General features: G+C 34.4%; 2 protein-coding genes across 4 annotated transcripts; one reads left to right on the top strand and one right to left on the bottom strand.

Moving 5' to 3' along the window:
- Positions 1-1,167: 1,167 nt before the first annotated feature.
- LOC113050875 (vesicle transport protein SFT2B-like) lies at positions 1,168-6,525 on the top strand. Its single transcript, XM_026214292.1, has 8 exons — positions 1,168-1,412; positions 1,667-1,756; positions 1,840-1,925; positions 3,193-3,274; positions 3,386-3,421; positions 3,541-3,599; positions 4,544-4,573; positions 5,385-6,525. The coding sequence occupies exons 1-8, from the start codon at positions 1,350-1,352 to the stop codon at positions 5,422-5,424; spliced, it is 486 nt and encodes a 161-aa protein (XP_026070077.1). The 5' UTR covers positions 1,168-1,349; the 3' UTR covers positions 5,425-6,525.
- Positions 6,526-8,230: 1,705 nt separating this feature from the next.
- Positions 8,231-15,060, bottom strand: LOC113050874 (coiled-coil domain-containing protein 14). Of its 3 annotated transcripts, XM_026214291.1 has the most exons (14): positions 14,800-15,060; positions 14,657-14,712; positions 14,489-14,558; positions 14,328-14,400; positions 14,111-14,248; positions 13,665-13,871; positions 13,481-13,575; positions 12,215-12,460; positions 11,839-12,073; positions 11,178-11,316; positions 10,428-10,510; positions 10,145-10,321; positions 9,681-9,813; positions 8,231-9,462 (listed from the first exon to the last, which is right to left on the bottom strand). In XM_026214291.1, exons 1-14 carry the CDS (start codon positions 14,827-14,829, stop codon positions 8,565-8,567), a joined length of 2,580 nt encoding a protein of 859 aa, XP_026070076.1. In that variant the 5' UTR covers positions 14,830-15,060; the 3' UTR covers positions 8,231-8,564. The 3 variants fall into 3 exon arrangements, with proteins under 3 accessions (XP_026070076.1, XP_026070074.1, XP_026070075.1); XM_026214289.1 differs by having other exon boundaries at positions 11,839-12,460; XM_026214290.1 differs by having other exon boundaries at positions 11,839-12,460; positions 13,496-13,575.
- Positions 15,061-17,483: the final 2,423 nt, after the last annotated feature.

Genomic DNA, 17,483 nt, shown 5'->3' with positions numbered 1-17,483 from the left:
CATGTTGCCATGCCAGAGCCCCTGTACTGGACATCTACCAGAGTAATAGTGCCCTGAGCTCGTCCAGCAACCATTCAAACTACCTTGGACATCAGATGGGTAACCAAAACCTCAGATATTATGGTGGATAACTAACAAAGCAGCTGTTTCCTACAAAAATAATAATAATAATAATAAAAATAAATAAGGTGATCATATGACCAGTCACAAAGAGGAAATTTTGTTATTCAGGAGAAACAGATTGGTAGATAATTTTTGTACATAGGCTAAATGACTTTATAATCACTAAATGTAAAAAATTTTTTTTTTAATCATATTTGCATATTAAGAAATTTTAATTTTGAATTGTGTATCTTTTTTGCAGAAATTTAAGCAAACTGAACAAGTTGTATGAATTTTTAAATGTACCTCACTATATTTGTAAGTTATTTAAAGTAGGCTTACTGGCAATGTTCTGTTTTCAAAACATGTAACTAATGTAATCCTATCAACAAAAGGCAAAGGAGGTACTAATTGAGGAACTTTATTTGAGTTCATACAGTATTACACTGGTCATCCTAAAAAAGAATTATGATGAATCTTTCTGAACAAGTCAAAATCACATTCCTGTGATGTTTACTAAACTTTTATTGAAAACCGCCAATAAAACCTGTTTTAATGTTGTCATATTTGTCCTGGAGTTTTTTGACTCGCAGCAGTAAGTTTTGTTTAACGTTGCGTTATAAACGTCACTGCACATCTTAAACAACTATAATGTGCAGTTGTGTTACAATTTCAATTAAACATCTGACGAGTCTCAGAACCTTATATAAAGCATAACCGTGAGAAAATAGTTGTTAAGTTATCGTGGAGTAATCTTGCACAGTTCCTTTGATATTAAAATCTAGCTAAGCTTTCACTTGAGTATGATTTGTTTAACGTTAGATGGTTAAGGTTTAAATGAGCAATATACAGGCAATGAATCCATACTTCTACTTACAGTATAAATTCTTAATCATTTTTACGCCTCTCTAATCCTCTTTTCTTCATGTATTATCTACTTTAACCCATCGGTGTGAATGTAAAACATAATACGAGCATATTAAAGATTAAACAATGAAAGCAAACAAACAGGCTCCGTTGTTTCGATTCAGAACGTCGAGCGTAATGACGTCGAGTAATCGTTGCCGTGGCTACACCATACACACGGAAGTTAGTAACCTTATGCACCTGTTTACACTTCCAAACGGGAAAGGGAACGAATCGATACGTATTTACTCAAACGAAGTAGCTTCGAGACAGTTTTTTTTCCGACTTGAGACTTCTTTTTTGGATTTTTTTTGTTGTTGTAAACATCAACCTTAACCTTTATGGACAAATTAAAGAAAGTTTTGAGTGGCCAAGATGGCAATGACGACCTTAACGTACTGCAGGTAAGTTAACGTTAGTTGGGTTTAATAGTCTACTACTGCATTGTACTCGAGTTAGAACTCAGTTTTAATTATTTGAAGTGTATTGTGTCTATAGAGTGATGAGGGGGTCGTTTTAAATTCGAATCTAGACTTTTGCGACTTGTTTTGGTCGCGTGTATGTGCTTACCCGACTGTCATTAGCAAAAGCTTAATATGAAATTGATTTAAATCTCTGTTTTTGGTGAACATCCATGAATATACCATCGCTGTTTTAGTCAGCGAATGAAGCATCGACACTGGGATGGGGCACGCGCGTCAAGGGATTCATCGCGTGTTTTGTGTCGGGCGTCTTGTGTTCAGTTTTGGTAAGACGAGTGTACGGATAGTTTTATATTGTTTCATTTTAATTGTACATACAATAATTAAACGTCATATTTTTGTGATTCAGGGGACCTGCTTGCTTTGGGTTCCGAGAACCGGACTGATACTCTTTGCGGTATTTTACAGTTTAGGTAATATTGCTTCTCTTTTAAGGTGAGTCATGCAGCTTTTAACTGTCCACCTTTGATTTCACCTTGCCCAAGGTGTGTCACTGGCTACATTGTTTACAACAGTAGACCATGTTTGCATTGGCATGTGTAGTCATTGACAAATGTGGATGTTTAAGTTTAAAAATCACTTTAATGACTTTAAAATATCGATAGATATTAGCACAGCAGAAAAAGTGTGTATAAAAATGATTCACTCAAAAATTGCTAGTAAAGTTCACAAATAATTACAAAGAAACAGCAAATAACGTATTTAAGTAAACATTAAGTAAAAAAAACTGAAGATAGAAAGTATTCAGATATTTTCCTTAATGCATACATACATTTGATTGATTATACAACTATTAATTGTAATGTAATTGTAATGCATACATAAATACATACATGTATATATACATATATCACAAAGATTTCTTGAAGTATTACCATTTGATGTTTGACAACCTAAACTAAACTTGCCGTAAAGTACTGTAGAAGTATTTTTATCTGTGAGAGACCACACATGTTTGAATATCTAAAAAAAAAAAAATCAACAACACATTGAAACTTCAGAATGTTATCTAATATCATGAGTACTGACTAAAAACAAAATGACAAGAAGATATAATAAAGAGTATGCCAATTTTGCAGCCTCTTCATGTAATTTGCCCCCAAATACAGTATATATGAAAATAAATTCCTTTGAGATTTCAAACATGTTCACCACAGATGAATGTTTCCAACTCATTGTCTATATGAATTGCAAATGTTAAAGCATTTGTGAATAAATTGGTCTCACTTTATATTAGGTGGCCTTAACTACTATGTACTTACATAAAAAAAGAAGTTCAATGTACTTATTGTGTTCATATTGTATTGTAAAACACTTTTGCTGCTATTGAGGTGGGATGGGGTAAGGTTAGGGAGAGGGTTGGAGGTATGGGTAAGTTTAAGGGTGGGTAAAGGTGTAAAGTATGGGTCAACAGTGTAATTATAAATGTAATTATAGAAATTAAATACAGATGTAATTACATGTCGTTTTTTTTAAATATAAGTACAATGTAAAAACATGTATGTACACAATAAGTACATTGTACTAAAGTATTAATTAAAATGTAAGTACATAGTAGTTAAGGCCACTTAATATAAAGTGGGTCCAATAAATTAATAGAAAAACGAAATGTGACAGACTGTTTCTTGTATGCAGTGATGTGTAGCATCTGTGGGAGTTTTTAAGTTAATCTTGAGGTCTTTTGGGTGTGGGTTGTTTTCAGCACAATGTTCTTAATGGGCCCATTAAAGCAACTCAAGAGGATGTGTGACAAGACGAGAGCTCTGGCAACTGGCATTATGATTGTGAGAGCACACACACATACACACACAGATATAGAATGATTCAGTAGTTCATATAATTCACTAATTGGCATTTTTCCTTTGTCTGTAAACGGAACATTTGTGTTTTCGAAGACATGCCTGGTGCTAACCTTTTGTGCTGCTTTTTGGGTAAGTGGGTTTCTTAATAACCATGATGTCATTATGTAACACAATGTTTAAACTTGCATGTTTATTATGATAATTGATTATTTTCCTTATCTTTTCAATTTCTTTGGTTTTGTATTTAGTGGAAGAACAAAGGCCTTGCTCTGCTGTTCTGTATCCTCCAGTTTTTGGCTTTTACATGGTAAGATAAGATATCCATAGTTACTTTTCTTTTATATTTGACTACATAAATGTTGTAATTGTATATGGAGTAAACTTACAAACACACACATAGACATAAATGTATATAAAAGAGTGAGTGAGAACACCAATGACATAAGGCAATAAAAAAAAAAACTTTGAACCACGGAGTGCTGTAAGTGATATGTTTTCTTTTTAATGGACTGGCACTATTACCATATATCACTGTAGTAGGTGTCCTGAAATATCACACCTGTCTTTGTGATGGTCTTAGGCTTTGCAAACATTTCAAAAGGCTTTTTTTTTTCAGAAGTTATTTTGTGTTTTTGGTGGGACAACATAATTGAAGCAGGAAACTGAGTGTTGAAGTAGATCTTTGAATTTAAGCGCCAGAATCACCTGAGACGATAACTTCTGCCCTCCTTCTCACTCCATCTCTGACCACAGTGGTCTCAGTGGGTGGAGTTTGGAAAGAGGGGACGTGTGTAATGTAGTCATTAAGTCTGGCAGAAGTTCCAAAACAGCTAATGTTTCCTACAGCACCTTGAAATCCATGTTAAACAAATCTAGTATGTTAATAAAACTAATATGATATCATAGTATAGAATAAATCTGTTTAACGGAGCTTCTTACCTTTACATTTCAGAACCAGAATATTAGTAAAGATGTTATTTATTGATGTTTTCATGAACTTGTAGCTACTGGGATATTAACACATGGACAGTGTTTGTATAGTGTATCTTACAGGCACCCTTATCAAAAAACGACTTGTAAGAAGCTATAAAAATAGCACAATAGTGGCCCTGCTATGATAGCCATAGTAAAGAAAGTAATGCACTTGTTTGCTGTTATTATAACATATTAAATTGCAATGACATCTTTATTTATAGAAAAGTAGCCTATAAATGTAATGTATGCCTCTGGTATATCCCTTTTATTTCACAGGTATAGCTTGTCCTACATTCCTTTTGCAAGGTGAGTGTCTTTGTATTTTCAAAAACATAGATAAAAAAAAATAATAAAAAAAAACGGTTGACCCAAATCAACAATAATTTATGAATTTCAATTTCAATAATTTATGAAGTCAGATAAGACGGCTCAGAGATATAGTAACAGAAAAAAATGTTGTCTTTGCAGATGGCAAAGACTGTCAGCAGACCAGTTTATTTATATATATATATATATATATATATATATATATATATATATATATATATATATATATATAAATATATATATATGCATATTACTAATCAAAAATTAAGTTTTGATATATTTACATTAGGAAATTTACAAAATATCTTCATGGAACATGATCTTTACTTAATATCCTAATGATTTTTGGCATAAAAGAAAAATTTATAAATGTGACCCATACTAGGTTTTTTATTATTATTATTAATATATATATATATATATATATATTTTTTTTTTTTGGCTATTGCTACAAATATACCCCAGCGACTTAAGACTGGTTTTGTGCTCCAGAGTCACACACACACAAATATAATATATATAATACATTTTTGTAGTAATTTAATATAGTAATATATATATAGCAGTGTGTATATATAAATGTAAAATTGTGAAGATTTACCTTTTTCCATTTTAAAGTATTATTTTTGTAATTTAAGTGCCTATTGGTCTTTATTGTGTGTGATATTCACATAAATTCTTTATAGACTAAATTTGAAACTCATTCTGTCACAGCCAAAAAAGGACACTTTTAATCATCTATTTTTTGGCTTTGGCATTTGTTTACCTTTGGCCATTTGTTTTTATGTAGGAATGCAATTATTAAGTTGTTCTCCACGTGCTTCAAGTGAGATGCCTCTACATTTGGCCTCAGCTCTCTCTGTGTGTGCTGCTTTGGCTCCAGCTTCAGTGCTGCCTTCGGTGCCACTCATGTACCCACTCTGCAGCCGGGCACAGACACCTCACCACACTACAGGCTCCCCTTACTCTCCCCAACGGACGGAGAGTGTCCATCTGTGTTAAGCACACACAGACAATTACTCTCTCTCTCTTACACAAACACACACCTGTGCTTTATGTTCAAGTAGAAAACTATGAAGAGTTAAACAAATACCGAGTAACATCTTATTGGGTAAATGGTTGCGTTTCGGTCTTGTGAATGTAGTGACAAGTTTTGTGCAGCAAGATAGTGTAGCTTATTTAACTGTTGTGTAATTGCTTTAATAATTCCTTCCTACGTGCCTTCATCTCTGTCTTCATCCAAGGATTACTTGAGGACTAGATTGGGTAGAAAAGTAACCAGTGTTGCAGTTTTTTATTTAGATTTATTTATTTTTCCCAAGAACAAGATAATGATAAAGGGCTTTCTTTTTTAGTTCAGATGTTATCTATAATAGGTAAGTGAAATTATGTCAGAAATCTCTTATTGCTATCTTATTAGATAAAATAAATATTAAACACTCATTAGGGTGCATATGTATATCTTTAGGGTTCCTTTGTCAAACAACATTTCTTTCTTTGAAGTTAAGATCAAAATGATGTGGCTTTCTGATGAATGTTTCATATGCCTGTCCTTATATTTTCAAACCATGTCTGGCACATTTCCTTTTAACTGTATTAATTTCAAAAATTACAGTAGTGGTTTTTCTTTATTATTGTATGTCAGCTATATATTTACAGAAGAGATTCATTTTATTCATGTGTAAAAAAAAAAATTTGGACTGAAAAACGCATTCCAGAATTGTTTTGTAATGACTGAAATTCAAATTTTCCCTATCACGATGATTGTGTTGTTTCATGTTTGTTTCATTACATAAATTTGCATTATGTCTATGTAAAAAATATATATTATATGTGGCGTTGAAGAATTGTTACTGCTTCTGTATGAACATTTTAACAATCCTTGCTATTAAAAATTAATCAGATTCATGTATACTGATTAATAAATTTACCTTTTTTTAATCCTAGTTTTATTTACATTCTGTTGTCAGTGCATCCTGTTACCTGAATGAGTATTTCTTTAATTGAAAATGGGCTACTTACTGTCATTTAAGTCCCATCCCACAATGCATCTGTGAGACTTTTATAAGTTGATTGATGTGCGCAAGTCACTCTACTAGTGAAAGGTCAGGGAGGGTTCATTTGCAGATGTTTGACATGCAGGAGGATTCTCCGCTAATGATACTCTTTTTCTGGGATTTAAACTCTTTGAATCCTCTAATCTCCGTAGTGTGGCTCGGTGATCTGAGCGCCGGTGTTCATTCTCGTCCACTGCAGTATTTGATTTCTGCTCCACATGGCTTCCACAATACTAAAGCTCTTTAACAGTATGCACTTATTTACGCCCTCACATATGAGTCCATCTTCTGAATCACAGTGGATGTTCTGTTTCATATCAGTCAGAATTCAGGAATCAGAAGGAGATTTAAAGCACCATAAAAACAAACGACACGTAGCCTTCTTTGTTAATTTAAAGGGAAATATGCTCATTAAGCCGTTATAGTGTCCAGAATAGCTATCCAGTCATGATTGGTGTACGTTTTGTACGCATGTAGAAGAGAGACAGAATCTTCAAATTGTAATAATAATAACTGTTATGAGTCAGACAAATTTTGAATAAGAAACTGGAGAAAAATTTAAATTAAAAAACTAATGTCCGTTGATCCATTTGCATTCATTTCATAAAATTTTTACCGAAATTATGAATTTATCAATAGCCTATTTCTTAAGGTTCTTCCATTTGACCCAAGCAAAACATTCCTTTTCATAAAAAGGTAAAAATATGTGATAAATACCCTCTTTTGCTTAAAACATATTGATACCCTCACTTGATTAAAACATTTCCTATATATATATATATATATATATATATATATATATATATATATATATATATATATATATATATATACTTTTTCGAGAAAATAAAACGTGATAATACTAATAAAAGAGGCGTAGACTACTTAAGTCATTTTAAAGTGTGTTTTTAAATAACTATACATCACGTCATTGATACGTTTACTTAAAATACAAAACAAAACTTCAGTTATGAGCTCTCCATGGTTGTGAGAAAAAAAATTACATTTTTTGTTTTATTGATAAGTAATTTATATATTTACAGCATGCATAAAACACCCCATCACTCTCCTTCTTGGTCAAATAGCCCTTGATGCCTTCATTTTAGTAAAAAAAAAAACCTGGGTGACAGACTGTCTTCCCTGTTTTCAGAACATTACATCAGTGTGCTTTTGGTTAATAAACTCAAATAACTTTTTTTTCCTACTGTCTCTTGGCACCTAGCACCATGTGAGTTCCAGTTACTCAGTTTCCAAACATGGCCTTGGAGGACATAATTATGAATTTTAAAAAAAATTAATAGATTTCTAAACGTCCCCAGTAAATAAAGCAAGAAAATAAAAACAATGCTTGGATAACCTAATATATAAAAAAAACAAAGATGGTTTTTAATGTTTTGTATTCTTATCTGCAATTTTGAACACTGACAAACACTTGCAAAAGGATGTAAATGCATTAAATGAAGGATTTTATATAAACTATGTGAATGTATAATGTTAAAATACAGGATTATCTTTTTTTTCCTTTTTTATAATTTTTTTTTATTGTTTTCTTTGTATTTGTATAGGTTAAATATTATATTTAAGTTTGTGAATCCATCTATAAGACTTCCAATAAAACTTCCTTGACAATAAATAGATTCTCGATAGATTGATGGATAGAAAACAAACAAACAGGATAATCCCTGTTAGATTTCATTTGGAACATTTCTGTTGATTCTGTATTATCCATGTAGGCAACCATAGCTAGCTGCAATATAGTCTTAGGACCAAAGAAAGAATACACTGAAAAATGTAATATTATTTGATATTTCACATAATAATTTAATACAAAATTAAAAAAGAAAAAAAAAATCCACTGATTACATAAAATCTAATAAAAGCCCAATACACTTAGCACGCACTGAAATACAGAATTATTTCTTTAGATCAACTTTCAGGGTCTTCTGCAGACTTTCTATGCTGGCATCTAGTGCTGCAAGCCCTTCCCTGAAATTCTGCTCATCCTGTGTGTTAAACGTGGTCCAGGAGTTCATGCTCCAATCAGACGCTAAAGATTTAATATCACAAGAGGAAAAGGTGTTCTCCAGCACTGAAGGGTGTCCAGTGTATGCTGACTTAACACCCATCCTCAGGCATTGACGGGCATGTTGGGATTGCAATAGCTGATTGTTCTGGCCTTTATTTTTCGAATTCAACTGTGAGGCCATACCATGATGATCTACAATGTAATCTCGGCCACCATTCTTTGCATCCTGAATGTGGAGCCCATCTGAGATGTCCAGCTTTTCAAAAGCACAGTCTATATATTTCAGGCCTACATGAGCATCCACATCTTCCCTTTGATTCTTGGCTGTTATCAGCTCACCACACTGAGTGAGTGGATTACTATGAGCAACTCCTGAGGAAAGTTGCACCACTGTGGTCTCTCTTAAAGGGGCAAACGTTGTTCTTCTCTGCTCTTCTAACTGAGCCACATTCTCAGCTATGGTTTCCAGGGTTGGTTTGCACATATACGGAGAGCAGACTTTAGTATCTGATGGCATAAAGTTCACTTTTCCACCATCAATCTGAGCAGCGGTGGCTGAGTGTGACCTACAGTCAATTCGGTGGGAAGAAGAGGCCTGTTCGATGCCCTCCAGGGTCTGAAGGTAAGTCTTTACAGAGTTTGAAAGTTTATCTGATACAACAGTCTCCCTCTGTGCATTTTCATGCAATTCCAGAACACTCTTGGTAAGCTGAGAGTTTGGTTGACGTAAGTCCAGCTGATGAGAATATTTGCTGGTGTCTTTTATTTGACTTCTCTGCAGATTTCTGTGTGCATGAAAAAAACAACAATATTTGACCTACATATTCTGCAACAAAAGTAGGTTGTCTAAATTACATTTGAAAGCATAATTGTATTGTAGTTTAGATGAATTGTTCTCAAGGCAGAATTTAAATTGAACATCGAGTGGCAACAAGGTATAGTATCAAAATTGCTTATCCTACACACAAATAAAGAATATAACTAACCCATCAATTGTAGTTACCTGATGACTTCCTGCAGTCTGCTGATCTCTGCCTCCCTCTGCTGAAGGCTCAAAGTCAGTGTAGTCTTTTCAATCTCATATTTTCCAAGTTTACTCTGGCAATTCTGCATTTCAGCTAATGCCTCACTCACCTCTGCATGGGTAAGTAACACACAATCACTTGCAGCATGAAGAAAGTCTTTAAAAGACATTCTAAATGTAACAGAAGTCATTTTAAATAAAATATTAGTGAAATAGAGGTAACTTGTTAGAATGCTCTTATACCTGTTAATACAATGTCAATATAGTGATTATGAAGTTAATTTGAAGATTTTCTCTTTTTTTATTATTAGATAGGATAGGATAATATAAAAGAAAATTGTATAGCGATAACATTCACAATAATTAAAAAAATATATAAAACCAAAATAACAAATTTATCATGATTTAAAGCTAAAAAAAAATTTCTAAAAGAATACTCGTACCCAGTCTTAGCCGGTTGTTCTCTAACTCATACAAGTCTTTGTGCTGCTTCAGGTCACTGTCTTTGTCCTCCATGGCTTTCTGTAGTCTTATATTCTCCTGTTGCAGATCATCAAGCTCTCTACGGCTCTCATTTAACTGAGATTGTAGAGTGAGGTTCAGAGACTGCAACGCAACCACTGTAACACAATCATTACAACAAACACAAAGGTTGTTATCATACATCCACTTGGCTAGACACAGAATAAAAGTCAAGCCTTTTAGAGACAGCATGAAGCCACTCACCCTCCATGTCACAAGCCTCCGGCCTGTTCCGTCGTTCTGCTCTCTCTCTTTCTAATAACTGCTGATTGAGTATTCGCAAACGCCTGGGAGACATTGCAAATTAATACAAATTAGATTTGTAAATTTAAGTGTGATTTATAAAGATAAAAATAGCTGGATGAAAACTGAACATAATTAATCTGCATAATCAAACGCATGTCCAGTGCCATGCAAATAAAATAATATACTGACTTCTAAGTTCACTTATGTTATTTATGCTTTTGTCTGCCACAATAAAGACTGAATTAGCTTGAGTTGGAAGCTTTTCACAACACATATTGATAAATGTGATTATTTTTTAAGTTTAGATTAATTTCCTCATGTAATTTGTTTTATATTTTATCATATACAATTCTGTAGTCGTTGTTAAGATTTACCCGTATTTTTCGGACAATAAGTCGCACTGGACTATAAGTCGCATTTATTTAGAACCAAGAACCAAGAGAAAACATTACCGTCTGCAGCCACGAGAGGGCGCTCTATGTCTTCAATGATAAACTACAGGAGCACTGAGCAGCATAGAGCGCCCTCTGCCGGCTGGAGACAGTAATGTTTTCTCTTGGTTCATTTCTCTCGGTTCATGTCAAATTAATTTTGATAAATAAGTCGCACCTGACTATAAGTCGCAGGACCAGCCAAACTATGAAATAAAGTGCGACTTGTAGTCCGGAAATATGGTAGTATTGTATACACTCTGTCATTGTCGCTGACCTTCGCAGCTGTACGTTCTCACTCCTGAGTGGCTGTAAGGCGAGCGCGATCTCAGCCTGGATGTTAGTGCTGCCCACCATGACAGGAAGCAGTGAGATGCTCTGCTCCACCTCAGAGATCAGCCTCACAACATCACTGTCTGCACAGAAGAGTGAACGATAATACAATGTGAAACTAACACAAGCATACTGCTTATCTTCCAAGTTTCTAGAAACTGCAAAACCAGCAACTCAATCACTGGGTGATTTGATACTCTGCAGGTCAAATTTTTTATTATGCTACAGAAAGTGAATTAAATAATCATCTCAAATTCGAAATGGGGTATCTGCTTTCATTAATCAGATCTAGAGATCAGGACATAAAGGAAGACTGGGAGACATCGCTGTAATAAGATCCTGACAACAACAACATACAGAGAACAAGAGAACTAAAAAATAATAATTAAAGTCCAGTGTTGTTGTTCAATGATTAGACAAAAACATACATTGGGTTCCAAGGAAGAAAAGAACATCATACAGATTTGGAACAAAAAAAAAAAAGTGTATGTACAGTAAATAAAATGTTTTGGGTGAACTATCCCTTTAGACATGATCAAAAGTATTAAAGATAAATGGAAAGTCATAGGATGGAAAAGAATAGAAATTTCATCAAAAATTCTCACCCTGATTAGCAACTAAAGTCTTCAGCTCTCCCAGCAGGTATTTAATGGTCATCACCTTCTGTGTGGTTTTCTCTGGACTGATGGCCTTGGCTTTGTGACTCAGAACTGTTCGATTCTCATTGCTGGTCTCACAGTTTATGTCTCTGGCAGGTGTAGTGTCCACCCCATCTTTCTGGTCTTCATCTGCATTAGTACCACCCTCTTCTGAACTTTCTTCAGAACATAACTCCTGCTCCTGGTCATTGCAAACAAGCAGTACTGGTTGATTTGGGTTAGGTTGAGACTGGCTGACCTGTGTTGCTAGCACTGCAGATGAGGGACAGGTTGATGACCCAGTGGATGATGCCAAAGGGACAATTGGCCCTAAAAATCGCACCTGATGATTAACACTGCAGATTGGGCCAGTGATCATAGGTACCCCATGCCCTACTGAAGTGCAGGATTGATTCTGGACAGGAGATACAATAGCTGGAGACTGTTGTTGGACTGCAGGAGGCATGGAGAAAGCAGAAGCACATTGAGTTGGGATGGCAGACATTTCTACAGAGCCATGATGGCAGGATGGGGTGGCAGATGACGCCCGAGATGAGCTACCACTGCTCAGCACACACTCTGAAGTACACTGGACGATAGAGAAAGACAAAAAAAAGGAGAGTAAGATGCATGGAATTAAAGTGTCAAAACACACAGGAAAGCAAAGGGTGAGAGAGGAAGAGCACATATATTATTAGAACCAATCAATTAAAGTGCTAATTAAGTACAATTATGTAAATAAAACATTTTACAAATACAATATCTTTATTCAATATTGAGGAATAGTCTTATCATCACAGCATTTTAAACAAAGTCACAAGAACATATTATTTGAAAGTCAAAAAGTTAGATTCATACTCTTATCCAGCAAGTATGAATTCAATTATTAAAACATGAACGTAAAGACTCTCATATTGTTACAAAAAATTAATATTTGCTCTTTTGAACTTTATAAATCAAAGAATTCTTGAAATGTGTCACGGCTGTTTTACAACTGTCAACTGTTTTCAACCTCGATAATACAAAATGTTTATTGAGCATCAAATTGGCATATGGTTTCATTTCTTTATCTTAAGAAATTATTATAATCTTTCATGATTTAAGTGTTGTTTGTATAGTGTCTGAACTCTGAAGGATCATTTGACACTGAAGACTAGAGAAACTGCTGCTAAAAATTCAGCTTTTCCATTTGAAAACAGTTATAGTATTTTGAATTATAATAAAATTTCACAATATTATTGTTTTTACAGTATTCTTACTTTAAATGAATGCAGCTTTGATGGGCATAAGAAAAAAAATTGAATGGCATTGTAACTCTGTCACATATGATCAATACATAGGCCAACAAGTTAGTGTAGACTATGCAAATGTGGTCTGTATTAAATTCTATGGTGATAGGCTTATGTTCAGTTATAATAAAACTACAATATATTGACCTCCACTTGTCATTTCAATCAAATGCTTTACTCTCCTGCCATGATAATGTTGTTAACTTCTCTTGATTTGGGTGATTTTATCATTAACACTTAAGATACAGTATATAGATTCATTTTTAATGGATCGTCAGCCCTCATTGTTTGCACAATGGATTATAGTGCAGTAAACATACAGGTACATTACGCACTGATCCAGGTCTCTGAGGGCTCGGTGCAGGTGTGGATGTTGTCAGCCGACAGTTAAATACAGTGGATGTGTGAACCTGATCTGGAAACAGAGAGGCACCATAAATAAATATTCATTCATATATTTACTACATGTTGTTATACTGTGTGTTATTGAGCCTGTTTGGTTACCCAAAGGTGGAATATTACTGCTAGCAGCAGGCTGAGAGCAGGCCAGTGGAAGTGAGTTTTGAGGTTCATGATCTGCTTGCGTTACAGGGGTCAGTCCTGAAGGATGATCCTGTGACACTTGTGCCCGTCTGATCCCAGAGTTCTGAACACGACGCCCTGCTGAACTCAGGTGACAGCTGGCAGATGGAATCGTCTTCTGCACTGGAGCTAGAGTAAGAGAAGAACAATATTTTGTGATCTTGAAGTAGCTGTGCATCTGAAACGGACTTCAGAGAACTACAAATGATCAGCTGTGTCTACTGTGGCATTCACACAAATCCTACTAAGGATTTTACAACAAAGGATGGAAATAAGAAGACTGACAAATGTGTGACATTTCAAAAACACGGGTGTGAATTCTTGAAGGAATTGTTTTGATTATATGAAAACATATTTGAGGACATTACCTGGCCTTTTGTTTGCATGTATAGCTGTGTTTGTCTTCTTCCCATGCCTTTTCTTGTCCATTTCAATTTTTCTTAATAAATTCTTGGGTTTGGATTTGAAGGTGCAGGTTTTTGTTCCCTGTGGTTTGGGCTTTGATTCTGTTTTGTAGACATTATTGATCTCATCACTAATCAATTGCTAAACATAGAAAATGTATGGATTTTATAAATACAATACCTGCTTGTTCAGCTTGAAGTATCCCACCGAGTAAAGCAGCACAGCGGTCGAGTCCCTTGTGTATCGTTGTCACCTGGAAGCAATTTGCAAAATTATATTATACTGATTCTCAGTTCTGTTCAGTTTATGTATACACTACTTCTTGTATGTGGCTTCTTTACCTGATCTTCCGAGTCTGTAGAATAAAGAGAATATGCTGGTTCAAGAGGAGGAACACATCGCCCAGCAACCCTAAACCAGACATCATTTCAGTATGTCAAATGTATGTTCCAAAAATAATTAAAGGCATCTAAATTCGTGCGAATACAGACAGGATTTCAGTTTGTTACCTTTTCTTGTTTATCTGTCCACGTCCAGAGCCTGTCAGCCTGCCTGATGAAATCACCTGCAAAACACAATCTGCTTTAGTGATAAAACAAAACAATGTAGAATACCTTATATAACAACATATATAATAGTTTATAACCACTACCTTTGGTCTTGATACTCCCTGTCTTGCCATCTTTTATTAAATCTGCAAATTCACCTACCAAGTAACTTAGCAAATATTTATTAATCATGTTCGTATAGGTCATATATTTTACATTTTGCTTATTGTATTTATTACGTGAATCAACTTTTTTTTTTAAAAAAGCGTAAAGACCAACTGTAAAATCAAACTGCACTACTCTAAAAACTAAAAGATGGAAAGCAAAACAAAACGCTGCTGTTACAATCACCACCGAGTAGTTCAGTTTGGCTTCAAAACGGAAACTGAGTGACGTGGACCAATAGAAAAACAGTAAACGCTACTATGTGGATTTCATTGGTGGATTACGGGTAAATATTTTCACACCTTTCATCGATTGGTATCAGACTGTATTTCTGTATGTCAATCAAACGAGCAGTAGCCACTCAGACTCCTCAGGCTTGGCTAACGCCCATTACGGATTCAGACGCCATAAAAGTGTTTCTATGGTGATGGAACGGCAGAATAATCAGTACTGATATTTCCTTTCTTTTACTGTCTATGGATATTTCGCGGTTTTATAAAATGATATTCCCGCGTCAGTTCTAGAAGCGAATGTATGGAGGCTGCTTTTTATTTTAAAAATTCTGCTTGGCTACTTATACATTAGCAAAACATTTTTCCATTATACACGTTTGTTTTTGTTTCATAAACAGTATAATTATATTAGAATTGTAGAGACAGGGACAGAGCGAGAGCAAGAAAGAGATGCATACACTGAGGATTTTATTTTCAGTATCTTTGTAGTCAGTATGTTAGCACAAGTAGGCTCATGTAGTTTTATTTTAATTCTAGTGAAATTAAAATCGGTCACCATAAATGGTGCACCAAATTGGTTAATCAGACATTCACCACATGTCAGAGCAGACAGAGTACTGAATACCCTGCCTTATACCCAGTCTTGACAAAGAACAAGAAAGCTAAAAACCATGGTATTTTTGACTGGGCTGTTGGGTAATGGGTAGATGAGGTTTCAGTAGGTTCTTTCCCTCTCTTATCCCATTAAATTCTCATTCAAAACACACTTTAACACTACTGATGAAACCAGACACCCTCACCATTACACATACCTTCTTGTGATGAAAGAAATCAGACAGAGGCTTTCAAAAGGGAAAGTGACTAAAAACTAGTCAATAAATCAATTTAAGCAGACAAAAATACAGAGTCAGGATTCATCTGGAAGGCTACATTTTATGTATTTAATTTGATTGATCTTTTATCTAGCATTAAACTACATCTGTCAATTTCATTTTATATATTTCTCTGGACCACTGCTCTGAAGGACTTGAAACCGAAGATTTCATTCTCACAAACTTTTCCCTGCATACTCTGAAGCATATAAATTCTTCATCATGAATTTTTGATTATATAGATTTGTGTTCTGCTTTCTCGGCAGGTTAAATAAATCTAGGTGAAGTGACACTGAGCTGTTCTTTTTGCTCCTCACACTGCTGCCTGAATACTGTTCTCCAGCTGGGCTTTGATGGCATCCTTCTGGAGGAATGATCACATGCCTTCGTGTAAGAGCCATTTATAAAAGACCCAGTCTGAGCCAATAATCAATCTAATTGAATAATAATCAAATGAGAAAAATAAAGTATGTCTAGTATACTAGAACACTGCATGCTTTCAAGTAAATTGCTTGCACACAGGATTAAAAAACAACAAAAAAAATCTAAATAACGTTTTATTTATTTATATATTTTTATATGATTCTTTCTAAGAACCAGTATTAGGCCTCTATGACACCACATTTCCTCAAGAGGGCGGCATTTTACCATCCGCGAGCACATTTTCTTCACATAGGCTCAATCTTTCTAAGAAAACGTTTGTCACTCATTGGATTTAAGCTACGTAGAAGACTAACTAATCTTTGAACATTGTCCTACAAATCAGCAAGTCATACTGCGGTAATACAATCATTCAGTTTGTCGGCATTTGTTTTCGCAGATGGTGATATCACCCTGTGAAAAATCTGAATCACAGGAAGACCAAATTTCCTGGTTAGAGTCGACAGGGCTATTTAACTTCCAGAAACAACACCATTGTGCCCACGTTCAAGCATATTTTTATTTCTAAATAAACATTTTCATTTGTAAGAGGGTGATTGACAGTAGTGCTACTGACACAATCTCACCAACCGAAATAATATTACAACTAACGTAGATTTATAGTTTTTATAGACTATAGCTACTAAGAATCTGATAATAAGCCCAACAAGTTAGTTCTCTGACACAATGAAACAATGAAACGATACAATAATATTATGTGTACATTACTATACATGAACAATTTAATTCTTAAATAATTCGATATTAATTGTTAATAAAAAAAAATCGTAAGCAATATAATTGTTTAATATAAAAGTAATTGTAAAAAGCTAAAAGCTAGATTGTAAAAAACTAATTCTCACCGTTTGTGTGATATTGTTTAAATTTATTTTCAAAACATTATAATTTTACAGAATATTTACTGTTTTTTTTTTTTTAAGAATAACATGATCACAACTGTATTTATTTTACGATATTAGTTGATATTCAGAGAAGCATTTTCATAGAAATCTGCAGATAAGTTTAAAGTGGGTTCCAATGATAAAAGCATTCATTGATTCTAATTAGTAAGCATGTCTCTAACAGGACCGTATGGTG

Source organism: Carassius auratus, chromosome 31, assembly GCF_003368295.1.
Source record: "Carassius auratus strain Wakin chromosome 31, ASM336829v1, whole genome shotgun sequence".
Taxonomy (NCBI): domain Eukaryota; kingdom Metazoa; phylum Chordata; class Actinopteri; order Cypriniformes; family Cyprinidae; genus Carassius; species Carassius auratus.
This window is presented reverse-complemented; position numbering and strand designations above follow the sequence as displayed.

Bases quoted from the DNA above. Each gene is read 5' to 3' on its own strand.
- LOC113050875 (XM_026214292.1), top strand. From the start codon at position 1,350: ATGGACAAATTAAAGAAAGTTTTGAGTGGCCAAGATGGCAATGACGAC. The intron at 3,275-3,385 runs GTGAGAGCACAC...GTGTTTTCGAAG, and splicing joins TGGCAACTGGCATTATGATT to ACATGCCTGGTGCTAACCTT. The intron at 3,422-3,540 runs GTAAGTGGGTTT...TTTTGTATTTAG, and splicing joins CCTTTTGTGCTGCTTTTTGG to TGGAAGAACAAAGGCCTTGC.
- LOC113050874 (XM_026214289.1), bottom strand. From the start codon at position 14,829: ATGGCAAGACAGGGAGTATCAAGACCAAAG. The intron at 14,713-14,799 runs GTAGTGGTTATA...TGTGTTTTGCAG, and splicing joins AGGGAGTATCAAGACCAAAG to GTGATTTCATCAGGCAGGCT. The intron at 9,463-9,680 runs GTAACTACAATT...TCATGCACACAG, and splicing joins AGACTGCAGGAAGTCATCAG to AAATCTGCAGAGAAGTCAAA.